The sequence below is a fragment of the Pteropus medius genome, unplaced genomic scaffold, assembly GCF_902729225.1.
Source record: "Pteropus medius unplaced genomic scaffold, Ma_sr-lr_union100, whole genome shotgun sequence".
NCBI classification, from domain to species: Eukaryota; Metazoa; Chordata; class Mammalia; order Chiroptera; family Pteropodidae; genus Pteropus; species Pteropus medius.
Genome location: NW_024355521.1, coordinates 140268 through 166874, shown reverse-complemented (window position 1 = coordinate 166874; position 26607 = coordinate 140268). Strand labels below are relative to the sequence as shown.

The 26607-nt window shown below is 51.7% G+C and overlaps 1 protein-coding gene across 6 annotated transcripts in view; it reads right to left on the bottom strand.

Annotated features, from left to right (window-relative positions):
- Positions 1 to 724: 724 nt before the first annotated feature.
- The window catches only part of PTPRU (protein tyrosine phosphatase receptor type U), a 77520-nt gene continuing 51637 nt past the window's right edge, over positions 725 to 26607 (bottom strand). Inside the window, exons 16-30 of one of the 6 annotated variants that reach the window (XM_039858695.1) lie at positions 20982 to 21172; positions 20210 to 20285; positions 19673 to 19749; positions 14236 to 14272; positions 13479 to 13576; positions 13276 to 13392; positions 12360 to 12514; positions 10328 to 10463; positions 9673 to 9822; positions 8032 to 8205; positions 5856 to 5996; positions 3621 to 3746; positions 3331 to 3488; positions 2130 to 2265; positions 725 to 1882 (exon numbers count right to left, since the gene is read on the bottom strand). In XM_039858695.1, the coding sequence (XP_039714629.1) occupies positions 1820 to 1882; positions 2130 to 2265; positions 3331 to 3488; positions 3621 to 3746; positions 5856 to 5996; positions 8032 to 8205; positions 9673 to 9822; positions 10328 to 10463; positions 12360 to 12514; positions 13276 to 13392; positions 13479 to 13576; positions 14236 to 14272; positions 19673 to 19749; positions 20210 to 20285; positions 20982 to 21172 (1835 nt within the window). In that variant the 3' untranslated portion in view covers positions 725 to 1819. Of the gene's footprint in view, positions 1883 to 2129; positions 2266 to 3330; positions 3542 to 3620; positions 3747 to 5855; positions 5997 to 8031; positions 8206 to 9672; positions 9823 to 10327; positions 10464 to 12359; positions 12515 to 13275; positions 13393 to 13478; positions 13577 to 14235; positions 14273 to 19672; positions 19750 to 20209; positions 20286 to 20981; positions 21173 to 26607 lie in introns of all 6 variants that reach the window. The other 5 variants (XM_039858696.1, XR_005651943.1, XM_039858697.1 and 2 more) reach the window with 5 other exon arrangements.

The window sequence follows — 26607 nt, the reverse complement described above, 5'->3', positions numbered from 1 at the left end:
AAAAATCTGAGGCCCAAAAACAGGGAGTGTCTGCCCAAGATAACACAGCAAGTTTGTGTGCGACAGAGCCAGCAGTGACTCAGGTCCCTACCAGCCAGCCCACTCTCCCTACCAGCCAGCCCACTCTCCCTCCCACACCACCTCTTGAGGAAGCCTGGGGCTGGGAATAGCTGGGTCAGCAGGGGTGTGTCCCGTCTCTGCTGTATGTTTGTAAACAGAGCCCCCTTTCAGCTCACCTGGCACTTAATCACTACTTCATCTGATCCTAATAGGATCGTCCCCATTTTACAGATGGGAAACTGAGGCCCAGGGAGGGATTCTGACTTGCCCAAAATCTTCCAGCTGGTGGGGCCCATCTGCCTGACACCAAAGCCTGAGCCTCCCATGCTGCCCCCAAAGGAGCTCAACCCAGATCCAGGCCCCCAAGGCTGGGAGGCAGCTCTGTGGCCCGTGGGGGTCTCAGGAGAAAGCCCACCACCTGAGGAACTGCTTCAGAAGCCTGGGAAGAGGCAGCAATAACCAGAGTCCCTTGGAACCACCTCTGCAAGTGGAAAGGCCCTGAGTGATGCTCTGGACCACACCCCATTTTATGGATGGAAAACCCGAGGCCGGACCAGCACCCAGGCCCCTAACTTCTAGTCCAGGGTCCTCCCACTGCACTGGGAGGCTGGGGCAGGTTGGCAGACCCCGGTCAGGCCGGTTGGAAACACACAAGGCCACTCTGTGGCATTCAGAGAGCACGTTTATTTACAAAGCGCTTTACAAACATCAGCTTATGCCTCCCCACAGCCCCCTGCGAGGTAGGTCAGTAGTCATATCTACAGTTTACAGATGGGGAAATTGAGGCACGAAATGGGGTGTGGCCTGCCCCATTTTAAAGAGACCTTCCCACCCACCCATGAAAAAATAACAAAATAAACAAAAAAGCATTGATCCTCCAACCCAAAATATATCTTCTTCTTCCAAACTCTAGAGGTTGTGGGCACCTGTGATTTAGTAGTGCCCTCCCCACAGTGGGCAGCCTGACCAGGCGCCACAGGGCCCTCAACCCCAGCGGGTATTGCTCAGCCTTGGTGTCACTGGCCCAGGCTGAGCAGGATCTGGCCAGTGTGGCCTGAAATTTATAGGCAGACGGGCCTGAGGTGACATCCTTCTGCAGAGGCAGGGAAGGGGCCCTATAAACGACAGGTTAGGGATGAGCAGATCCTGGTTCAGGGAAGCTCAGAGCACACATCAGGGAAGAAGTGGGAAAGATCATGAGCAAAATATCCTGGGGGCTGCAGGGGGCAGCGGGTGGAGGAGGGGGCTGCAGTTCCCCCTGGGGAGACCCAGTCTGATGTGCCCAGTAGCAAATGAGGGCACAGCCCAGTCCCCCCAAGACCCTCAGGGGCTAGGCCAGATGGGATTCTAGATGCCAAGCCCCAACGCACTCTCCACCCACACTGAGTGGAACCTTGGCCTGGTATACACCCCACCAAGGGCTGGGAGACAGTCAAGGAGCTTGGGCCTAAGGCCCCCAGAGCAGGCAGTTCTGAGCCCTGCCGCTCGGCCAGGCAGTGCCAGGACTCTGCAGGACCCGATACAAGTGGGCTGGGCTACAGCGTTGCTAAGCTCCTCCTTGGGCCCCAGCCTGCCCATGGTACACGATGAAAGGCTCCACCCGCAGTGGAAGGTGGCTCCAAGATGGCCTACTGCCCGCTCTGGTGTTTTCCCCGTGGGGGCTGTGGCTGAGCAGCGTTGGCACAGATCTTCCTCATCAGTCCAGGATGGTGGGCCTGGCCCTGAGTACACCGTGGATGCTCCAGGCCAGGGGCCCCCGCTATCTTGACTCTAGCCCCTCCAGGTACTCCAGGGCCATATCATAGCAAAAGTGGTACTGATCCTGGGGAGAGGAAGAGAAGGAATCACGAACCTGACCCTCTCTAGTACTGGGGAAGACAGGGCAAGTACGAGATCTGGCCCACCTTTGGGGAGAAGGGGGGACTTGGGGGTAATGTTTTGGCATTACAGGACTAGAACCCAAGGCCCAATTATGGGGACCAGATAAGGGAGAGTGGGTGCTGAAGGGCCTGGTTGGAGATGGACCAGGAAGTTGGAAGTGGCTGGGCACAGGGGACATGGTCCCTCACCAGAGTCTCCACCATATTGGGTTTGTAGTTCCTAAGTGTTTTGGCAGCAAAAAAAACATCCACCAGGTTGTGGCAGCGGATCATCTCCAGGACCGTGGCGCAGGCGCAGAAGGTGCCACTGCGGCCGCCCCCGTTTCTAAGTACAAGACACAAAAGGTTTGGGACAGGGCTTGGGGGTGGGGGGCCGAACTCAAAGGGCAAGGGCAGGGCCAGGGTCTGGGAGCCCTGAGGTGAGGGGAGGGGCCGGGGAACTCAGAGGGAGGGTAACTGGAGAGCAGCAGAACAAGGTTAAGGGAGTGGAATCAGACGCTGACTGACAGCCAAAGCTGAAGCTATCTGGAAGACAGTGCCTTCAGGAGAAACAGAGCAGCTTCCGAGGGAAAGAAGGCAAGACACACTCCGAGAGAAAGACAGGGAGACAGATAATAACAGAGCAGGGCAGCAGGGCAACAAGCAAAACCTGGAGATCAGATGGAGAATAAACACAGAGCACGCCAGTCAGCCCCAGCAACACGAACACAGGTGCACACATATACACTCTGCGTCAAACTGCAGCCTCTCACCCAGACACCCTCCTATGCCCAGTCCCTCTCCCTCCTCTGTTCCCTGTAACTCAGGTGTAAGGTACCTCTCAGAAGATGAAGGATTGTCTAGGCCCTTGGCTCCCTTCTCCAGCAATCTCTCCCACCAGAACTGAAAGTCCCCGAGAGCCAGGCCCTGCCTGAGTCGGCTCCCTATCCCTGCATCCAGCCTGCCCAGCCCGGCACTGGGAAGGGCTGGTAAGCGCTAAAAGCATGAAAAAGTGGGGGACAAAGGAGTGACTGCACTCAGACCTGCGTGAATAAATGAGTTATGAATGGGGCATGTGAACAAATGAAGGAATGAATGAATGAAAAGTTATATGTGAGCATTCATGAACAAAGACCGGAAATCCATTGGCTTAAAAAGTGTACTACCTTATCAATGGGGTAAACAATTATGACGGGACTCTAATTAAATTGGCAAAGTCAAACATCACACAGAGGGTCCTGGGTAGTTCAGGGTTGAGTCTACACCCTGGAAACTGACTGAGTTCCTACAGGAAGGGCAGGGTCAGGCCATCTGGGAGCTCAGGGGCTTTGGTGCCAGTCTTTGGACCTTTGCCCCTGACCCCAGGGCTCCCCAGCCCCTCCTCCCGCCCCATGGCAGGACCAGCACTCACAGGCAGTGCACGACAGTGCGCCCGTCCCCGCTCTCTGCCTGCCACTTGTCCACCTCGGCCAGCAGGTGCAGGAAGGCCTTCTTGGAGTCAGGTGTGTCCCGGTACGCGGACCAGCGCAGGAACTGGAAGTGCCGCACCAGCAGGTGGCCCTCCTGCAGCTGGGGCGCGGGCAGCCAGCCAGGGGGACGTGAGTGCCAGCATTATAAGGCCCCTAGTGACCTCGAGAAGGTCATTACAGGCCACCCAAGCCGCCCCCCCAGGTTCTCACCCGGGGCTCCCAGATCACTCACTCGAGAGATGTTCTGCACCCGGAAGACACGGGCCACCAAGTCTTCATCCGCAGTGCCCGACACGAACTCCACCTCCATGAGGCCATACTGCTGCCGGCCGGGCTCCGGCCAGTACTGCAGGCACGGCTGGGGGCCGGAGAGGACAGCTGAGCAAAGCCGGCTGGGCGGCTGCTGCTCATACCCACCCTGGACCTCCACACTCGCTCTAGGGCTCCCGTGCACCGTGGCCCACCCACCCACTCCAGATACACCTTCAAGGTGCCCCCCACTCTCCACCACTCACTCATCAGGCTGCAGCACGCGCCTGCCCCAGTGTGCTCTGCACTGACACACTCAGGTCAGCTGAGACAAACTTCACAGCGGGTACACCGGTACTTACTGCCAAGCCGCTATGCAGCTACACCCAACACACTCACACACTCACACACACACCTCCATGAGGCTGCCTTCTCCCAGGGACTGATCACCCCACCCATCTCAGCACCCCCGACCCCTGGTCTCTCTCACTACTTCTGCCCTCCAATATCAGCTCACAGAGGTGGGGTGTCCCTGATGCTGTGACACAGCTCAACACCTGCCCTAGGACCACTCCATGGAGTCAGGATCCTAAATGTACCCCCTCCAGGCCGTAGAGGAGGAGCAGCCCCCACACACATACATGCACAGTTCCTCTGGGCTAGTTGGTCCCAGGCCCCAGCTTCTAGTCTCAGCTTTTCCTTTCTCTGGGCCCCAGCTTCTCCAACTATGAAATGGCCCCCAAACTCCTCCCAGACAACGCCATGCTCCATCTACTCCCCTCTCTGACCACACCCAAGGAGAGGCCACTACCTTCCTCTTTCTGCCTGGGATCCTGGCAACTCCATGCACTCAGGCTGCTTCCTCTCCATGATCACTCGTCCTCATCTCTTCACCTGGTTAACTCTACCCTTCCTACACATCTCAGCTCAGATATTACCTTCTCCAGGAAGCCATCCCTGATACATTACCCCTCAGGCTCCTGTGTCCCTATGCCAGTTTCATGCTAATCCTTTCCCTCTGCTGTCACTGTTGTGTTTTGTGCCTGGACAGTGAGATCTGGGAGGGGCTGTGTGTTCTCCCTGTGTGTTCTCCCACTACACATTACGGGAAGTAGCCTGTAGTAAAAGATGGCTGAATGAATGAGCAAATGAGTGACCCATGAATGAGATCTGTGTGAGCCTCCCTCTGGGTCCCTCCCCTCCATCTGAACAAGGGCAAGTCCTTGCCACATGGGATTCTCTCTAGATCCCTGCCAAGAGGTTAGAGCCCATTGCCTTGCAGTCCTAGGTTATTTATACCGAGTGTCTGACTCATAAAGAGCCCAGGTAACAAGTCTTCGCTAGACAGTCATTAAAAGGTTGTCATACTCATTCTATAGAAAATCCTCCCAACCTCCTCAGACGGGGAACTGGGAATGGAGGGGACTCAGAGATCTAGAGGATATGGTCATTGCAGGGCTGAAAGGCTGAGCATCTGCACCTTCCAGGAGCTCCAGCTTTGGGAGCCCCAAAAGGAAACAGAGCAGACCTTCTAGCTGAAGTCACTGAACCAGTGTCTAGACCAGTCTCAGAAGTGACTGTCACCCTCATCGCCTTCATCCTTGCCATATAGTTTGTGCCAATGTGCTAGACACAGCACAGTGCTAAGCATCCTACGTACATCTGACATGATCCTGACAATAACCCACAAGAGAACAAGTGCTTCGATAGTCCCGATTTCACAGAGAAGAAAACTGAGGCTCACAGGGGTCAGTTAACTTATCCTAGATCAAACAATCAGGAAGTAAGGAGGCTGGAACTATACTCTGCCTCAAAAGCCCCCATAATGGGGAGTTTAGTTGAGTGATTGAAAAAGCAGAGGCTCTGGAAGGAGGCAGCCCAGAGTAGGGGAACAGCTCTGCCACTTCCCAGCTGTGACCTTGGAGAAGGTGCTTCACCTCTCTGGGTCTTAATTTTCTCACCTGAACCTCTAAGTACAAAGCAGAGCCCCTGGCATACAGCAAGTACTCAATAAAGAGCAGCTATTTTTCTCTAATCCGACAACCTCATTTTATAGACGAGGAAACCAAGGCTCTGGGAGGGAGCATGATCCATCTAAGGTCACTCGACAAAGAGGTGGCAGAGCTGGGATCCAAACCCTGACTTTCAGGATGTGCCCTTGATCACACAGAGGCCCTGGGCAGCAGGCAGCCCGACCATCGGCCGGCAGGGCCCTCACCCAGGCAGAGTTGGACTGGTGCAGCTGGTTGAGCATGACGATGGAGGTGCACCCGTAGTCGTAGACCAGCCGCCAGAAGTCAGGTGTGGTGCTCTGCAGTGGGTGCAGCGTCACGATGAAGGCTGCGCTCCGTGTGTAGCTCTGCGGTGGAGTCAGGATTCAGTGGAGCCCCGACATGGCCCAAGTCTCTGCCGTAGGAGCGGCTGCCTCTGGTGGCCCATGTCAGAGGTTGGCCAGTACAGAGGCCTGAGTTGATAAGGTGAGCCCCCAGGCCTCTAGGGCCCAAGCTCATGGCTCCCAGGAACTAAACAGTGAAAGATTCTCAAATGTATGGCAATGGGAGCTGAGGCCTGGTAGGCAGAGGCTGGCCAAGCTTGCTCCCTGCCTTTGCATCCACTATTCCTGTAGCCGAGAATGAATTTCCCAAGTGTTGACCTAGCTTTCTCCCTCACTTCTGTCTGGTCTTTGCTTAAATGTCACCTCCTCAAAGAGGCTCTCTTTACCTCCCTCATCAAAAATAGCCACACTCACAGGTCCCCAAAATCCATAGTAAATACTTCTGCCTGGTTCTTTGTTGTAGAAATTTCCAGCATCTGACATTCCTTTGTATATTTGTTTAATGACTGTCTTAACCCCTTCCCTAAATGCAAGGTTCAAAAAGGAGAGATCTCAAGACGTGGCCTGTCCCCAGCGGCCCATTCCCACTCGGGGCCAGGGATCTCAACGTGACCCTCCCCAGCTCAGAGATCATCAGGATCCTCTGACAGCCTCCTGTCCAGCCCCGCAGTGTGCAGATGGGCACACTGAGGCCGCAAGTGGGCTGGGAGGGAGGTCACAGATTCCTAAGTTTCCATGGAAAACTCTCCTGCACCCATGCCACTTCTCCAGGACCCTGGCCCCCCTGAGCACACCTACGCTCACACATTCCACCAGAATGAGTGACAGTGACTGGGGGGCCCCTCTCCCACCGCTCCCTTCGGTGGCTGGGACTGCTTGTCCCCTTGCCTTCAGCTCATGCCAGGAAGCCCCTGGGAAGCAAACATGGTGGCTTTCTCTCCATAGAGAAACCCCACTGTCCCCTGCACTGTCTTGCAAAGGTGCTCTGGCCAAGAACCAGACCAAGAAAGGCACGTCTCCCTCATACCTGCTGAGAGGGAACCTCTTTCTCCATGTCTCTCATCTCCACGTGGAGAGACGTCCAGTGGTTGACACACCTGGCATTGACCGACCTTCATGCGCTCCTCCCATGGAGAGTTTGGGACAAGGACTGCACATGCTCAGCCCCTTCCTCTCTTTTTCCAGGCCAGCCTGTCCTCAGAAAGTATGCATTCAACTGCTCCTGCCTCTGCCACACATTAAGGCCTATTCCTGATGGGGAGGGGATGGCCTGTACAGTCATATATGGGACAAGCCTGCCTAAGGAGCGAAAGAGTAGCCAGCCCACTGAGCCATGTATCGGAACTCACATTCTGCAGTTTTATCAGTTTTCTTTAAAAGGTAACATTTCGATCTCCAGCTTGTCTGTCTTCTGCACCCATCTCTCAACGGGTGCCAATTTGGGAAAGGAATGGGGTGACTCTTCCTCACTCAAATGGCAGCATCTTGGGAGTTATTCTTTGGGCCCTAAAGCCCCTGCTCTGCTTTCAACACCCAGGGAAGGAGGTGGAGCCCCCTGAGCTGGGAGCAGGAGAACGGACTTCTAAATGGTTCCTGAGCTCTCAGACCATGGCCAAGGTGGAACCAGGGAATGAGTCACTATTCCACGCTGTGTCCTAGAGCAGGCTCCAGCTCAATCACTCTAAGATGAGCTCCCCTCACTCCAGACATCTGGTCTCAAGTCCCAACCCCAAACCTTCCCAGCCTTCCCAGCCCAAACTCCCAAACCACTCCTCTTGCCGTAGGCTCTGCTGGGCCCAATGCTGGTGACAGCCCTCTACCTGCGCTCTACCACCCAGACCCCTACTCAGGCCCAGAGTAATACCTGAGGAGGAATACTGGCTTTGATGCCCTGAATAGAAGTTCTCTGGGGACAGGAAGTCACCCCATGGGCCTGGTCCCCAGAAAGAGCAGAGGGTCCCCCAACCGGAGCCCTCAGCTGTGTTCCCTGGCTCCTGGACCTCCCCAGATGCTGCCGAGTCGGGGAGTCCCAGAGCCCAGCCCACGCCCAAGCCCTCACGTCAGTCAGGGCCGCGTTGATGTAGTTGTTGGGGTCCCCATCAGTGGAGATGAGGAAGGGCAGGCAGCGGTCGGGTGGCAGGACGTCCATGCTGCGGTTCTTGTCCCGGTTCCGGGGGAGCAGGGCGATGCTGCACTCCTCCACGTCCAGCGGTGGTGTGACCGAGTTCAGCGTCTACAAGGGGCAGCAGAGGAACGGGGGCCACGTCAGTGCTTTCTGGCCTCCTCACCGTCCCGGGACGGAAACCGGGCCGGGTTACTAACCCTATTAACGGATGGAGAAATCGAAGTCCAGAGAGAGGTAGAGAGAGCAGGGAGCCAGGGTCCCTGTCTCCAGGCCACGCAGCGCCTGGACAGGGCTGTGGAGACTGAAATCTGCCTCCTGGCCACACGTTTATCCTTAGACAAGCTACTGTATCTCTCAGCCTCGTTTCTCCTCAACTGTAAAATGGGATATTAATAGGCCTACCCCAAGGGACCGTTAGGAGAATGAAGTAAGGTAACGTCGAGCACCCAGCACTGAGCCTGGCACATGCGGGGCTCCACACACAGAGACGATCATTACTAGCTTATCAGAGACTTTCAAAGAGACAAGCCCTGAGACCCCATGTCTTCTACGAAGCGGACGCCAGGGACCTGGCATAGGTAGTCATTTTCCTTGGTCACAACCCTCTCTGAAGAGAACTCAAGTCCGAAACACCTGGCACTATAGCAAGCCAGGGACTCTGGACTCTTCCCCACCTTGTCTTCATGCCTCATGCATCCTGACTCACGGGGTCTGTTTCGTTCTCTTGTCCTTAGAGATCTCTAACAGGAAACCCCAGTCTCTCACGGTCCCCAGAGCCCAAAAGCATTCTCCAGGAATCACAGGCAGCATTTTCTGTGACATCATTCTGTGCCAGCTCTAGAGCAACAGGCACCCGACATGTACCATCCAGGTGAACCCTCACAGGGACCCTAGAGTGGAGAAGGCATCCGGGGTCTCTGCCTGCCTAGTAACCACACTGTGGACCACTGGAAAAATACCCTTTTCCAGTCTCCTGACAGAAAAGATGACACGAGCCCAGCTCTGTTAGGGTCCAGGGTGTGATTCTGAGAATGAAGTCAAAAACAAAAGAGAGCAGAACTGAAAATAGAGAGAGACTATGTCTTGGCACCATCATTTGAGCCCCTGGATCCAGCCATTACTGAAGCTGTACCATCCTCAGACTTTCCAGGTACAATAACCATTGAGCTGGATTTTGTTACTTGCAACCAAAAAAAAATCCTGATGACTATAAACACTGCAAGGGCAATATTACCTATACTTCTTTTCTAGATGAGAAAACTGAGGCTTGGAGAGGTATAGTGAGTGTCCAAGGCCACTCACAGCTCTTAATTAGGTAAGCCAGGATCCGAACCAAGGTTTATCCGACTTCAAAGCCTGGGCTCCTAACCGCTTTGATGCCTTGTCTCCTCCACTGTCTCTAAGTCCTTTCTAGTAGCCCGATTCTGTTTCGCTAGCTTGGCTCTCAACAACTCCTACAGCACTGAGGATCTCCAATACACACATACACTCACTCACTTACAAACTGTACCCACACACCTACACACACACACGTACACACACGCGCACGCACACACACACACACACATGCCCCACCTGAAACTCTTCCCGCAGCTGAGAGGAATTACTCTGAGGGTCAATGCGGATCATCTCCTTATAGGTGGCTTTGAATTCGCTGACAGGGATGGTGGTCTCCCCACACAGGCAGGCCTCCAGGATTGCATCATGGATGAAGATATACTGCTCCTGGAACAGGAGGTGAGAATATAAGGAATTAGGTGGGGCCTAGAAGCTAGAGGTTTTAGGGGTGGTGGCAGGAGGAAGCAAAGTCAAGGTTGAGGCAGGGCTGCCCTGAAGTGGAGTCAAGCCACATGTTACTACCTTACTTGAAACAACCTTCATGAGTATGTTTATCTCCTATTTCATTCTTATAACAACCCTACAGAGACTCTGACAGTGAAGGGACATTCTAGGGCGCCACATCTAGTAAAGATACAAACCCAGGTCTGTCCTGACTGCAGAACCTATGACCTTGGCCAGCTGCTATTTGACCTCACCCAGCAGAACACAGCAGAGCTAAGTTTAGAAGATCCTGAGGGGCTGGCAGGCCAAGTTCATAATGGGAAATGAACAAGAGGGAATCCTAGGAAGGGAAAGAGCCTCAGGATACCCTTCTGACACCAGCTTTGAGCTCCCGCATGAGGAACCCGAGTCCTGGAGCGGGGAGCGGAGAAAGGGTTGCGTCCCCTACCTCGGTCTGGATCATGTTGACCCGCCGGGAGCAGAGGGTCTTCACGCAGTTGTAAATGTCCACGACGCCCTCACACTCGGCCATGTCTAGCATCACATCCAGAACGATGTAGCAACCTGTGCGGCCGGTGCCCGCACTGGGGAGAGAGTGGCACAGGCCAGGTCAGGGCCTCGGGGAAGGAGCCGGGGACCGAGCGAAAGAAGAGAACAGTGGCCCTGGGACACCCGGCCATGTGTACACCACACAGGGGGAGGGGGACACATAGACACCCCCTCCCCAGGCAGGAGAGGAGGGAAAGGGCAGGGAAGACGCAGAAACTTAGCAACTTCAGCTGGGGTGGAGGGATAAAGGTGATGCTCAGAAATTAATTCAAGACTGTTCTTGCTCCTGATTTACCCTCAAATCTCCTGCACATCCTTCAAAGCCCCACACATTTGTATCCACTCACAATCCTTCCAGCAGATGGCATTCTCGCAGAGCAATTTGGGCAGGCTTTTATTAAAACACCCTTCCTGCTATTGGTACATGATTGTCTCCCTAACCCAACTGGGAGCTCGTCAAGGGCTGGGCTGTGTTGGATCCATCTCTGGGATCTTTGTGCTCAGCACCAGATAGAGTGGAGTTGAAGGCAGGGGGAACAGACGATGATACCAGGATCTCAAGCTTGAAAATGGTGGTATCAAAGTGTTGGTGAGGACGTACAGCACCTGGGTACCCCATAAACCGCTGGCGGGGCCTTAAATTAGTACAACCAATTTGGAAAACTGTTTGGCGCTATCTACTAAAGCTGAATGTGCGCACAGAAAGCAATTCCACTCCTATGTACATAACCCACCGAAAAGGCTGCATACATTGGCCAAAAGACATGCAATAGAATGTTCTTAGCAGCATTATTCATATAGCTTGAAACTAGAAACCATCCAAATGCCTATCAACAGCAGAAGAGATAAATACGTTGTGGCTTATTTGTCCAGTGGAATATGATACAATATGGATGGATCCTACAAACATAAGCTGAGAGAAAAAAGTCAGACACCAAAGAGCACCTGCTATATGATTCAATTTACAACAAAGTTCAAAAACATGCAACACGATTCTGTGGTTTAGAAGTCAGGAGAGCGATCACTCTAGGAGGGACAAGGGAGGCCTCTGGGTGCTGTTAATGTTATGTTTCTTGATCTAAGTAGTGCTGGTTATTTCACAGGTGTATTTGATTTGTGAAAATTCATAAAGTTATATATACATTTATTCTTTGTATATTTTGCTTTAAGTATATTAATCATCGATGAAGTTTTATTCTAAAAAAAAAACAGTATCTTAAAGAGGCCTAAAGAAATCAAAGAGAAGCTGGTTTGGGGGTGGCAGGGCAGGGAGGGGAATGAGTCTGCTTTGTGGCATTTAGGGAGCTATTAAAAAGCCAAATAGAGGAGCCAGGACAAGACAGAGGCCAAGGACTTGTGGGCTGAGGAGACCTGCCGAAGCCACAGGGTCAGAGGTAAAGCTCTCCAGTGGCAGAGTAGGGGGAGGGACAGGCCAGGGCACTGGGGCCTCACTTAGGAGACAAGAGGAAGATGTGGAGCCAGGTAGGAAGCAAGTAGAGAAAGGGCAACTGGGGTTGTAGGACCCAACCAAGGCAGGAGTCAGAAAAGGGAGGAGTAAAGGTCAAAGCCACAGAGGGTGTGAAGGCCAAGGGGTAAGGAAAGACCCCGAGTTTGAAGAAGAGGCAAAGTCCTTCCCAGCATCTAGGTCAAACCTAGCACACAGGTGTGCAGTGTACACCTGTTGAACTCGATACTGCTCGGTGCTGCTAACCCCAACCCCTCTGTGTCTCCAGCACCCCCTCGTCATCCAGTCCAAGGGCCTCCTTGTGGGGGTGCCAACCTCAGAGCCAAAGCTCAAAGGGTAAAGGATCCTTGGGGGTCATTCTCTCGTATCCTCCATCTCTAAGTAGGAGAACCCAAGCCCAGTCTCCTATAGGGACCTTGAACCAACCCAGCTCATGGCCTCTTTCTGGAGATTCCCAGAGCCCCACCTGCAATGGATGACAATGGGCCCAGCATCAGGTGGAGTGGAGGCCTTCACACGCCGGATGAAGGCCAGCAGCCCTGTGGCATGGTAGGGGACGCCGTGCTCCGGCCACGCCGTGAAGTGGAACTGGCGGACCTCGTGCCGGGCAGAGTAGCCTCTCTGGGGAGACAACAGGAACCACAGTCAGTCGCTGCTGGCATCTGTTAGACACTTGTTGTGTGCCAGGCACTCTGGTGAGCATCTCACAGCAGGATCTCAATTAATCCCAATAATAAACTTATGAGTGGGTGTTAATATCTCTTCGAACAAGTGAGAAAACTAGGGCCCACCGAGAAACCCCTTGTCCAAGGTTAGTTACATGAGACTTGGGCCGGGGCCTGCCTGATGCCTGCACCTGCGCTATTAAACACCCACCTCTGCCACCAAGTTGTTGTTAACTGTAGGAGATCGTTTTGACTCTCTGGTCTTAGACTAATGGGGATACTATCTTTCCTCTGAGGATCTTACATAGGATCAAATGGAATCATGGACAGGACTTGGCCAATCACTGGCCCTGTGGCCTTTCATGAGTGACGTAACCATGGAGCCTCACTTGCCTTATCTGTAAAATGGGGTTAATAGTAAATGCCTAATCCCATAGAGCTTTCCAGGGCTGAAACAGTATGTGTAATGGGGTCAGCACAGTGCCCAGTACAAACTATCTTCATCGTCTTTAGTGTCTCATCTTCCCGCTGGAGTCCAGCAAAGCCGGTTACCTTCCTGACCCCCAGCGCTCCCAGCAGTGACCGAGCAGCAGCCTTGCTGGGAGGGCAGCGGTGCCCTCCTCCCTGCTCCTGCTCCTGGGCTGGGGGAGGTGGGGAGGTGGGCTCTGCCCCACCACCTCGGGCACCTCCGGAGGGACCAGGTGACGGGAGACTCACCCGCTCCAGCGCGAAGGTGCGCACAACATATTCGGCTAGAGTCTCCGTCTTCACCAGTGTGATCTTGATGTCCCCGTACATGTCTGAGTCCTCTGGCCAGTACCGTGAGCATTTTACCTGGAGTCCCCAAGGGGCAGGCTCAGTGGGCTCTTTGCTGCCCCCCTTAGCCTACCAGGCCCCCCTCACCGCACAGCCCCGCTTACCCTGCCCACCTCCACCAGCTTGGTAATCATGACAATGCTGGAACAATGCTCCTGCCACACCAAGCGCCAGAAGTCGTAGACCATCTCGGGCTTCGGCCCTGGGGGCCCAGAGGGTGCTTGTCCCTGAGGCAAGGTCTCCACCCAGGGTCAGCACCCCTGGCACCCAGCACTACCATCCCAAGCCAGGAAGCTTCTGAGCCCCGATGAGGGCTTCATGCACACCCCATACACACCCCAAAAACTGCCAACTTATGCCTGGAGGGCCCTGGGGGATGGGCAATATCAGGAAGGGCCTGGCTGGAGACCTCGGTCATCCTGAGTGGAACCCAGGAGGCAGAGCTGGAGGGCCATGACAGAAGTCTCCAGGAAAGATAAACAAATAGACAGTCAGGGGGAAAAGACACAGCCAGGGGGACCCAGGTGGCCACCAGACAGAAAGGCACAATCCACAGCCGTGAGGACTGAGCCTGGCTAGCCTCTCTGCATGCACCACATCAGAGCCAGACAGGTGGACAGGGAGCTACAGCTAGACCGGGCATATCAGGGAGACACAAGCACAAGGAGGAACAGAGACTAACAGCCAGGTTCCAGAAGACCCAGCCAGAGTGAGGCTCACTCAGACAGACAGACAGACAGACAGACAGAGACAGAAGAGAGACAGGAAGTCAAGCAGCTGGGCAGGGAAGGCAGAAAGGTGACAGAGGGCATTCAGCAAACTGGGAGTACATAGGAGCACATGGGCAGAGGTGTCAGGTACCTTGAGTGGCTATGAAGTGGTTTGACCTGTGGTAACCCTGGAACAGGAGAAGAGGGCATAGTGAGACCCCAAGGAGCAGCCCCTCGCTCGCTCAGGCCTCCTCTGCCCTCCTCTCCCAGAAGCAGCACACCCCCACCCCCAGAACTGCCCCACCCTCTTCCCCAGGACCTCCTAACCAGGTGACCCTCTCCTTCCAGTCCCTGAGCAAGAAGGGCGAACAGGTGGGACACCAGTGTCTTGGGTCTAAACCCATCTTTGCTGTGTGATGCCAGGGAGGACACGACTTTTTTATAGGTCTAGAGGGTTTCTCCATCCATAAATTGGAAACAATTATCCACAATCTGCTCACAACCCAGCTGTTGTTTGGAGACAAATAAAGGCCAAGGTGACCCTGCCCTGTCCCCAAAACCCCAGAGGCGCTAAGCAACCCCAGACCCTAGGCTGGGTCTCATCAGCTATCCCAGCCCCATTTGGAGCAACCAGAATGGGCGGTGCCTCCTCCCTACGACCTGTCACCCAGAGCTTGAGGGCCCAGATGAAGGCTTCAGGCTGGGAACAAATGAGCACATGGGTTATTTGTGATTCTTAGATAAGTGTTTTTTAAATACCTAAAATCAATAATAAAAATAATAAATTTTGAGACCCAATTATGGCCACGTACTGTGCTAAGCACTTTACCTATATTATCTCCCACAGAATAGAGGCCAAGAGCTACTTCATCCTCCATCCCCAGAGCCCTCAGACTGAGAAGAAAAGCTGGCCAGACCCCACTCCCACCTCAGGGCCACAGCTGCCCTTGAGGTCCTGTGCACACGTGACACCCAGGGCATCATGAAAGCAACACGGAATTACAGGTGAAAAGTGCTACAGGGCTGGTGCAGGAGAAAACCACCGAGCTCAGCCACTAGCCTCAAGTTCACAGTCTCTACACAGCTCCCTTAATGCCTCCAGCCCTGTGGGCCCCCAGGACCAAGGAGCCCTGACTGCCAGGGTTCAAACCCAGGCTCTACTGAGCTTTTGCTAACTGTGTGCCCTTAGGCAAATCTCTTTACTTCTCTATGCTCGATTTTCACATCTATAAAATGGGAATCATTGCGGTATTTACCTCCTCGGGCTGTTGTGAAGAGTAAAGTAATGTAAGTCAAGGGTTTGGCACTGTGGCAAGCACAGTGTCTGTACTTAATAAATAGTAGCTATTATTATGATTACTACTTCAAAGGTCAAAGAGTATCCCTGAAGATCTAGTGTGGCTGTCAAGAATTCCTGGGGCAGAAGGTGTTTTACTATAGAGGTTAAAGATCTTAGCCTTGGAGTCAAGTTAATCTGGGTTCCTGTCACAGCTCTGCCAAGTAGTAACTGTGTGACTCTAGGTACTAAGAGGGCGCTTCTCAGCCTCTAATATGCACACATATCTCCTGGATCCAGTTAAAAGACAGATTCAGATGCAGAAGGTCTGGGGTGGCCTGGGACTGTGCATTTCCAGCCAGCTCCCAGGTGGTACCAATGCTGGGCCTCAAAACATACTTGGAGTAGCCAGGCTCTCAGCCTCTCTAAGCTTCTGTTCTCCTCTGCGTATGAGGATAATAGTGAGACATATACCTCAGAAAGTCTGCTGTATACCTACATCCCATTCCTGTAAAAAAATAACCAAACCACAGTCAAAGATACCAATAAGGAAAAGCCTCCCAAACTCACTCAGCCCTCACTACTGGAACTTCTCCAAGACTAGCCTAATTCCCTACTGCTGTCCCCCTAGCCATTGCCTCTGCTTCAAGTCCTCAGCAGAGCTGCTGGGCAACTGGGGTCAGAAGTGAGAGAGCCCAGCAAAGATGCTGCCAGTGCTCCCAGAGCTGGTCAAGCTGGGAACAGGCTACTCCACCTAAAACCCATTTGCCTGAGAATGCCACATGAGCGCAAGAGTCTCTTCCGATTCATCTGTCTCTGTCCCTCCAGGGCCCAGCACAGTGCTAGCACCCATATGCTATCAGCAAATATGTTCTTAAACAGATAACCATCAATACCTGCATGTCAATTTTTAATTGCACAGGTGCATTATTGTGCAATTATATTACATAGAGGACAGCAAAGCGGAAGGTTTAAAATGATCAGATTTAAAGGAAGATAACACCCACTTTAGGGACCAGCATTAGAGAGCCCCGGTCCTCACACTGCAGAGCACCAGCATGTCTTAGGAGCCTGCTCATGGGGCAGACACCTGGTCCTCCCTGCAGCCAAGTGGGTGGAGCTAGGAGATTGACCACTTGCGTGGTGGGTGAGACCCCCAGGGCATCCTGATGCTCCCCAAAAGGGAGAGAATCACGATCTAGCTTTAGGGTCGAGGGCTCAGGCTAGGTTTGAGACCCAGCTCCATGCAGCTGTGAGCAAGTCATTTAACTTTTCTAAACCTCAATTTTCTCATCTGCCAAATGTGGGTCCCTAGCTCAGACAGCGCGGTAAAGACGATATGATGTGCCTAAGGTGCAGGCACAGAGCAAGTGCTCGGCCAATAACACTCTTGGTAACTGGCATTTGAAGCCAAATTAAGCCAAGCCTTCTTAGGGCGTTTCTTAAGATCCTGACAACAATGAACTGAATGGGTAGAACTGTGTATTGCATGGAAACTGAGGTGTAAAGTATAATGATCTATATTCACCATCTCTTAATGGGGGCACTAGGGCTGAGTGTAGCCACTGCACTTCATGGGCCTAATAGTCCATTTAAATTTGGGAAACTTACAAACCAACTGCTTAAGAGCACTCAGAATAAGGGGGATGTCTAGGGGGCACATCTGGGGCAACTGGCCACCTCTGGCAGATGCAACTGCAGGAACCTTTCACGCTGTGTGTTAGGCATCTCTGTGTTGCCTGACAGTCTGACAATGAACTATTTTTATTATCATAAAAAAGCAAGAAGTATATTTCTAAAAGAAAAAAGGAGACAAAACACAAAATGTACCCACAAAATAGCAAACAATCCCATCAGGCATCAAATATTATGAAAAATTTTATATATATGTAAAATCAGAGAATCACCAGATGATCTGGGGTTTTTTAAATATTTTTTAAAGGCCCAAAGATGACACAGCTTTTTAATAGAATACCCAAACTGCTCCCCAAAATAAAACATTCAAATTGGGGCTAAATTGAGGACAAAGTGGTCGGGGTTGAGTTTCAAACAAACTGATCACGAAGGGATTTGAACACCCAGGTAACAGGTTTTAAGGGGACCGACCGGGGCTGTCCTCACTTCCTTGAAGATCCTGACCCCAAGGCAGCTCCCCACACCCACCCACACCACCTGGGGCCCAGCAGAAAGTGTGGCTAGTGAGGGATGGGGACAAAGGTGACAGAGGTGGTGGCCGGTGCAGAAATGGGGCTTGAGGAAGCACCCCAACACTGCTGCCCATCTCTCAGGGCAGTGGAAATGCGGGAGAACTGCATACAAATGGGATATAGTGTCGAATCTTCACCCCCTGGAGGGCCCCTGGCCAGACTGCTGCTGGGCGGACAAGTGAAGGGGAAGAAGGACAGGAAGGAGAGGAGAGAAGAGAGAGATTGAGAGAGAGAGAGAGAGAGAGAGAGAGAGAGAGAGAGAGAGAGACAGCCAGAGACTGAGAGAGAGTCTGAGATACAGCTGGTCAGACAGACAGTAGGAGGAAGAGGAGGAGGGGAACAGGAGAGAGATACTTACTTCACGGTTTATCCGAATCTTAATGATTCCAGTGAGGGAACAGTACAAAGCAAAAGAGACAGATATTAGGCCAGAGGCAGATGGAAGTGGACGGAGCACAGGAGTGGCCAGAATGGGCGATGCGAGCAGGGGAGGCAGAGCAGAGACGGGTGGACAGGGCTGGGCCGAGGAGTAGGGAGTGGCGTGTCCCTGCTGAGGCCCAGGGAGAAGCTGGCTGGGACCTTGAGGAGACCAAGGAGAGGCCCCAAAGCTGTCGCCAAAGCTGCCTGAGTCTGAGAGGGCTGGGCCTGGCCCGTACCTCAGCCAGGGGAGAGGATGGGAGGTCGGGGAGAAGGCAAGGAATTCTGGGAAAAATAGTGGCCCCCAGGAGGAGGTGAGGTAGAGGGACAAAAGAAGGTCATCTCCAGAATCCCCAGCTACCTTAACTCCCAAATATGCGCCTTCCTCCTCCTACACACCTCAGGCCTTTGCTCATGCTACTCCCTGCCTGAGGTATCCTTTCCTTTCCTCTCCGGCCACCCTATGTCAGCTTAAGCCCTCCTTCCCCCCATGCGGCCTGCCACAGCTAACCCTGGTCCTACTGTTAACTTGCTGCGCGACACTGGGCCAATCATTCCTCTTTTCTGGCCTGTGCTTTCCCATCTCGTCTGAAATTACTCTGCTTGTGTATATATTTATATGTCTCCCCGACTAGAATTTATATGTTCAGGGACTGCAGGGACCGTGTCTGTCGTGTTCTCTGCTGTATCCCTGGTGCCTAGTCCAACGCCTGGCACATCGTAGGGACTCAAAATACATCTGATCATGAATAATGATTCTCTCCCAAACCTGGCTTGCTGCAGGGTGAAGGAGTCTGACCAGGGTCTTATCTCACCCTCATCCTCACTTGGGGAGCAGACTCATCACCCCTTTTTCACATCCCAGCCTAGGCCTCCTGGCTGCCTGCCCTGTTGCTGGCCCCTCCTCTGGCCCAGCCAGATCTAGTTGCTGCCATGATTGACAGGAGAGCTTCATGGTTAGCAGCAAAGGCTTTAGAGACACAGGCTGAGATCTGAGTCCCTTCCTGACCACTCACTAGCTGCATAACCTGGGATAAGTAGCTTCACCTGGAATCTGAGCCCCAGTTTCCTCACCCATAAGTGAGGTCATGATGCTAACTACTTCGTAGGGTGGTTGTAGAGTTTATATAAAATTAAATATTTGGTATAAAGTGCTTAGCACAGTGCTTGGCACACAGTACATATTGCATAAAGATGAGTTATTATTCTTAAAGTACTACTCTGATCATAGTCAAATGCTTTTAACAACGCCCTGGTGCCCCTAGGAAAAAGCCCAATCTCCTTACTCTGCCTTTCGAGGCCTTCACAATCCAGCCCCTGCCTACCTTCAGCTTCACTGAGTCATGGGATCCCACCTCCAAGCCCCTTCGCTCCTCATGGAGAGGGGACCCTTTCTCACCACTAGGCCTACCTGTCCGTTCTCTTCCTTTCATGCTGCCTCACTGAAGGCCCCCCATCTCTCAGGCTAATCCCAGAAGTCTGCAGGAAGCTTTCTTGATGGCTGCTGCCCACTCTGTCCTCCCCTCCTCTGATCTCCCTGGAGCACTGACTCTAGGAGGTGGGGGTTCTCAGAACCCAGCCATCTGAACCCCCAGTTATCTATCTCCTGACAGGTTTCTGCCCTGCCTGCACAGTGAGCCTGGAGCGGGCAGGGCCAGGTCAGCAGAGGTCAAGGGTGAGGCACTCACGTCTATGTAGTTGGCATTAATGTAGTCGGCATCCGGGTCTCCCAGCATCGGGTGCAGCTTCACTCGGTGCCGATCATCTGGAAACACAGAGCGGGTGGGCAGGGGCTGAACTGGAGAGCCCAGATCCGGGCCAGTGAAGGAAAGCTTCCTGGAGGCCAGACTTGCGGGCAGGCAGGGAAGCCTGCGACTGACCAGTAAGCTTTAGGGACCACGGAGGGCAGGACAGACCAGTGGTTAGACTCTGGGCTGTGATGTCAAGAAGGCCCAAGGCTGTGTGCTGCTCAGGCAAGTATTAGCTGTGTGACCTTGGGCAGGGGGCTTAACCTCCCGAGCCTCAGTTTCCTTATCTGTAAAGTGGGGTTATATTATGTTCCACTTTACCAGATTATTGAGAGAAGTAAGTGAGATAATGGGTGTAATGCTCAGCACACAGCTGGGCATGTGACAGACACTCAGTAAATGGCTCACTCTGGCTGTTCCTCTTCCTATTCCCTCCCACCCACTGCCCCAGACCCAAGGCCCCTCCCCAGAACTCACAGGTAGGCAGGGGCTCCTGCCGGCCTCCTTTGGCCTTATCTTTCTTCTTTGTGGCATCCCAGCCTTCAAAGAAGCTCTGCCAGAAGGAAAAATGGAAGTCAGTGGGAGAGAGAAACCCCTCCATTCACAACACCTGTATCCCCTCAACAGGATGCAGGTGGGACCCTGATAAGGGCCAGGTTCAGGGTTAAACCTGGAGTCTGAGAAAATTCACCATAATTCCCTTTATCAGCTTGGTTCGAAACCAAGCAGTGTTGGGGGAGGAAAAGGAGAAAAGAGAAAAAAAGAACAGAATTCAGAGACACTTTAGAATGAGGATGAGGTTTAGGTTAAATCTAGGTTTGTGTTAGGAAGAAGGTCAAATTAAGATTAGGATAAGGGTGGTGTCCAGATGGAGGTAGGATGGGATTCAAGTCAGATTTCAAACAGAGTTTAGGATGAGAGTCAGGGTCAAAGGCAGACTGGGGGCTAGGTTAGAGGTCAGGGTCAGTGTTCATTTACATTGGGGAGAGGATAAGGGAATGATCAGGGTCCAGATGGAGATTGAGATAAGGTTCGAGGTTAGATTTCAAGTAAGGTTAAGGATAAGAGTGAGAAACCAGGTCAGTCTGAGATTAGGATCAAGGAAAAGGTCAAAACAATTAGATTAAGTTGGGAACTATCAGAGCAAGGGTCCATCAGGGCTGGATTGAAGGTCGGCAGGGTCTGAGACCACAGTGAGGAACCAGGCAAGGCCCTGGCGAGGGCTCCTGGCTGGACTGGGGCCCTGCACCTCGTACTCCTGCTTGAAGCCATAGCCCTCGGCCGTCTTCATCTGGTTGATATGCTGCAGGAGATCGGCCACACGCACTGCAGGATGCAGCTGCCCTGTGTGATACGGGGAGCCCTTCCGGCCACACGGACGTCGTGGTGAGCCCCCCAGAAGGCTGCTGGCCTCAGTGACCCCACCGCCACGCTGATCCCCTGCAGTCAGAGAAAGGGAGAGGGGTTCCTGACACACACAGGCCCCAGCCTGGGGAGCCTCAGATGGACTCAGGGGCCGAGGGAAGACAGGGAGCATGGCCAATGTGGAGGATGGCTGGGTTGTTCACTGGAGCCAAGCAGCCTAGCTGGGCCCACCCGTGTGACCCTGGGCAAGTGCCCACCCTTCTGCATCTTGGTTTTCCCATCTGTAAAATGAGCGGGTCAGATCATGTGACCTCTGAGGGCCCTTCTGGCCCAGCCCTGCCTGCTGTGATCCTGTGGTCCCCTTGCTGCATCCCCACTGCTCCCCAGCCAGGGCCACCCCTCTGGGACTTCTCCATGCTGCCTATAGGGAGCAGTGCTCAGCAGAGCCTGTGACAGTCCCCTCTTCCCTCCCCCACTTCCAGGGTACAATCTAGAACACTGGCAACTCCCAGCAATTACCCCCATTCAAAGACAAGCAAATCTCGAAATTAACTGCTGCCTCCTCCTCTGCAGACTAACACGAGGCACCTGAATAGAGGCCTTTCTCCTGCACAAGCGTTTCCACTGTCAGCCTGTGCAGCGCCTCGGCCAACCGGGAAACAGGTGGAGAATGCTCCCCCAAAGAACTAGCCCCTCCCCACTCCCCGACCCTTCTGGTCAGATCCCCAAAGACATCCCACTCTGGTCCCTGAGATCAGGTCCTGGAATTGAGAAAACAGCTCCACCCAGTACCACCCACCTTCGGACACTCACTCCCACATACTTACTTAACACATTTGTCCTCCTGTCCTGGGTAAGACGTAGGGGCTTATTCGAGGCCAGCCCTCCACATTTCTCACAGTTGTTCTCTGCCCAGGAACTCCCAGTGGGCCTAGATGCCAGCCTCCTCCCTTCCCTCTGCCTTCAACACCCTTCTGTTTTTGCCTGGTGAACTCATACTCATCCTTCAGATCCCTGCCAAAATGACCCTCCTTGATGAGCCTTCTCCGGTGCCTGGCCTCTAATTCCTACCCAAGACTAACTGACAGAATAAATGCACGAGCACCAGGACAGACCCCTGTGCAGCTCAACTTCCCCAAACTCCCTTCAAAGCAGGAGACTGCTGGGCCCTGCTTGTGTCCCCGCTTCCTGTGCCACGTTTTGAAATCCGACTCCAGGTAGAAAGGCTATTTGAAGGCAGGGCTGACCTCATTTGTTTCTCTTCTCTCAGGATTCAAAGTCCTGAGCTGCCTGTCACCTAAGGTCCGAAAATAATTATTTCACATCTTTTATTCAGATTTCTAGTTGCTTAGAGCTGGAGAGCAAGTCAAGTGCCAGTTACATCATCATGGTCAGATGCTCCAAACCCTTAATTTTACAGATGAGGAAACTAGGTCCAAAGACAGGAGACTTGCCGAATGTAGTGGTTGCCAAAGTGTGTTCCAGAAAGTACTAGTCATGCCACATGACTAAGTGGTAGTCCATTGGAAGAAGAAGGGAAGGAAGACAAGAAGGTGTTCTATGTTTTAAGGGAATCTATGAAATTCTGGTTTAAAAAAAAAATTAGGTCTTTTCTCTGTAAGACCCCTTAGGGCTTCCAGCATGGTAGTGTGCATTTTAAATCTCCAGGAGATGGGTGCAGATAGCAATGTTTCACCACTGCCTTTCACCATAGAGAGTTGTGTTTCACGAAACATCCCCAGGGGAACACCGTGCAATGTGGCTATTAAGAGACAGGCTGTGGAGTAAGACAAGCCTCAGATCAAATCCCAGGCCTGCCTGCGACTTTGGAGATGTTACTTTCTCTAAATTTCCATTTTTACATGTAGGATGAAGATAAAAACTATTACTCTCCAATATGGTGATGTAAATATTAAATAACATAAAGCATATAAAACACCCTGCCCAGCACCTGGCACACAATGGTGGCTGTTGGCATGATCAGTAACTTCCAGGGAAGGGAGAAAATCCCTGAGTCCCAGAAAGCCAGGGCAGCTGGCTGACAGAGGTAGCCTTTCTGTCTTAGTCCTCTCTGCTGCAGGATCTTTGTCCGGGACCTGACAATTCTAAAGAGCATCTACAACAAACACAGGTACAAAGATGTCAAGAAAAAGGACTTCTCCTGGCTCAAGAACTCAGAGACAGAGGGGTGCTAGTGCTCTTTGTCGAAACCAAACTGGCAGCTCCATAAAGGGCTCTCCAAGGTAGAGAAAGGAGCAAAGGAGGTGGCAGGGAACCCTCACAAGTAGGCACGAATCAGCCTGCAGCATCTAAAGACAAGCAAAAATCCCACCTGGCTGAGATCCTGACAGGAAGCCAGAGGCAAATCTGGTGGCCTCCAGCTAAGCCCGAGAAGGACACAAGATGTTCTACAAAGACCACCAGAAAATGGCAGGATGATGAACAATGATGTTGCCAAGAGGACCCTCCATTTTGGGTCCAGAGAAGACAGGTCCCTGCAATCCTTGCCTATGAATTCCCATGACTTTATATACATACCACATACACATACCACACACACACACACACACACACACACACACACACACATCACTGCCCCAACTCCTATCCCCACACTAAGGACCTTGCCTACAGCTGGAAGCCCCCAAAAGGGAAGAAGAGAGAGAGGAAGGTGAGAGCCAGCCTTCAGCTTCAATGTCACTACCCACGGGTTATCCCAGGCTCTCCCAGCTCCATTATGATTATGTTATATCTTGTGCAAGTAACCACTAGACAACTGACATTTTGTGGAGAAGGCTGAGGCCCAGAGAAATAAACACTAAATCTGGAGTCAGAGAGACCCAAATTCAAATTCAAGTCACTTGACCTCTCAGTTTCATCATCTGAAAATAAGGATCTTCAGATCTTCCTCAAAGATGGGCCCATTTCCTGATTCCCATCCACCCTCAGATGAAGAGAAGCCCCAGGTTATACAATCTAGTAGCATGCTATACTCTTCCTTCACTGTTTGCAATTAGCATATACTTTAAAGAAACACAGCCTCTAATGATAGCTAGCAATAGCTAACACAGTGAGTGCTTTTGGTTGCCTGGCATGATTCTTAAGTCATTTAATCCTTAGAACAGCAGCCCCCAACAGTTTTGGCACCAGGGACCAGTGCTCCTATGAGAACCTAATGCCTAATGATCTGAGGTGGAGCTGAGGCGGTGATGCTAGTGCTGGGGAGCAGCTGCAAATACAGATGAAGCTTCGCACACTCACCCACGGCTCACCTCTTGCTATGTGGCCCAGGGGTTGGGGACCCCTGGCTTGGAATATCCCTATGATGTAGGTGCTGTCGTTATCCCCCCATCCAAATGAGGAAACTAGCTGCCCTGGTGGCTGCACTAGGATTCAAACTCGGGCCCATCTGACTCTGAGGCCCCGTTGTCCACCCTGTTTTCTCTGCTTCTCTCTCCCTAACAAAGGGGCATTTGTGGTGACGAAAGAACCTAGCACTTATTTAACAAACCACTTGGCCAGAATCCACTGGCACCCACAGGGGTCGAGAGCTCCGAACGGCCAGGGCCCAGAAGGGTTTAAGGGTTTTCATAGACAGGATTTCAGAGACAATGGGAGCACATGCCAACATCTTGGGAACATCCCAGCTGGCTTCTTCGCAGCCAGCCTGCCACCATTTACTCAGTGCGATAAGTCCCTATTTTAAAATTTGCATACAGAGGATGTATCAAAATCAACACGGCTTTCTGTTCTAAGCCACAAAAATCTGGCCTACATTGTTTGGAAAAGAAAAGAAGAAAGTGGAGGCTAGTCTCACACTGGGCATGGAGAAACGAAGGGAAGGTGCCGAGACTCAACTCCACTCTCCTGATACCTTGAGTTTCCGAGCTATCACATCTTCTCCCACGTCCTGCATCCCACCTCCAGCGCCCACGCCGCCCTCCTCACCATCAGTCAAATCTTATCCATCTCAGCTGAAACCCTGACCACCCCTGCCCAAAGGTGTATCTTCTCAAAACTCTGACAACACTAATTGTCCCCACCATCCTCATGGCAATTAGCCTGCTGCTAACTTCCCTGGATCAGTCTTAGCTCCCCAACCAGTCAGTGAGTTCCTTGGGAACAGAGCCGGTGTTTCTTGCCTCTCTCTGTTTCTCAACATGACACAGCAGCAAGATATGCACTCACCTCCCAATCTACCCAACACTCAATTGAGTTTTCAGCCCAAACAGACCTCTCCACATTTTCCTCATGTGTCCACTTCTGCACATTTGCACATGCTGTTCCTTGTCCACAAAAGCCTTTTCTTTCCCATCTCTGTCTGTCCAAATCCTACCCATTCCTCAAGGCCTAGCATGATACAGTAGAAACAGCAATTTGCAGCTCCGAAAAACCTGAATTTAAATCCTGGCTATGCCACTTCCTACTGTTTGACCGAGACAAGTTACTCTGCCTCTTTGAGCTTCTGTTTCGTCATTTGTAACATGAAGAGCTGATAATAGTTACCACGAACGGCTGTAGTGAAAATTTAATGAGGGAGGTCACAAAGAGAATATGATGAATAAGTTCAAATCAATGAATTTGAAAACTCAAATGAAAGGGACAAATTCCTAGACAAAATTAACTTACTAAAAGTGGCTCGAAACAAATAGAAAGCTTCAATAGTCCTTTATTCCTTTAAATAAACTGAATTAAAAGTTTAAACTTTTTCCGTAAAGAAAACAGAAAAAGATTGTTTTATAGGCGAATTCCATCACACTTTCATGGAGCCAAGTGTTCCAATCTTCCATGACAAGGAAAAACGAGAAAAGACCTCAATGCATTTCGTAAGGCTAATACAATTTTAATACTAGAAACCAAACAAAGATAGTACAAAACAGAAAAATTACAGGCCAGACTCGCTTGGGAATACAGCTTTAAAATCCTGAACAATACTGTAATTATACTGAATCCAACAATACACAAAAAATATAATGCATCATGACCAAGTTGAACTTATCCCAGGACTTGAAGGTTATTTTAATATTAGAAAATCCAAAAAATGTCACTGACCTCATTAATAAACTAAAAGGAAAAAAATACAACGATAAGGCAGAAAAAAAAGAATTTTATAAACTTAACGTCCATTTAAAATAAAACCTCTTAGCGAACTAAAAACCAAAGAAACTTTGTTAATCTGGTAAAACATTTCTACCAAAGCCAGAGCAAACTTGACTCTCAATGCTTAATGTTAGAAGCATGCCTTTTAAAATCAGGAAAACAAGACAAGGATTCTTGCTCTGACCATTTCCTTCCAACACAGTACTGGAGGTCCCGGCCAGTGCTATTCAGAAAGACAAGGAAAAAAGGATAAGAAATGAGAAAGAAGAAACAGAATTGTCAGTATTCACAGATCCTTTCATTGTACTCAAAAAATCTGAAAGATTCTACAGACAAATTATAATTAATAAGAAAGGCGATCAAGAAGTATCTATATACATACAGAAATCAACTACATTTCTCTTTATGAG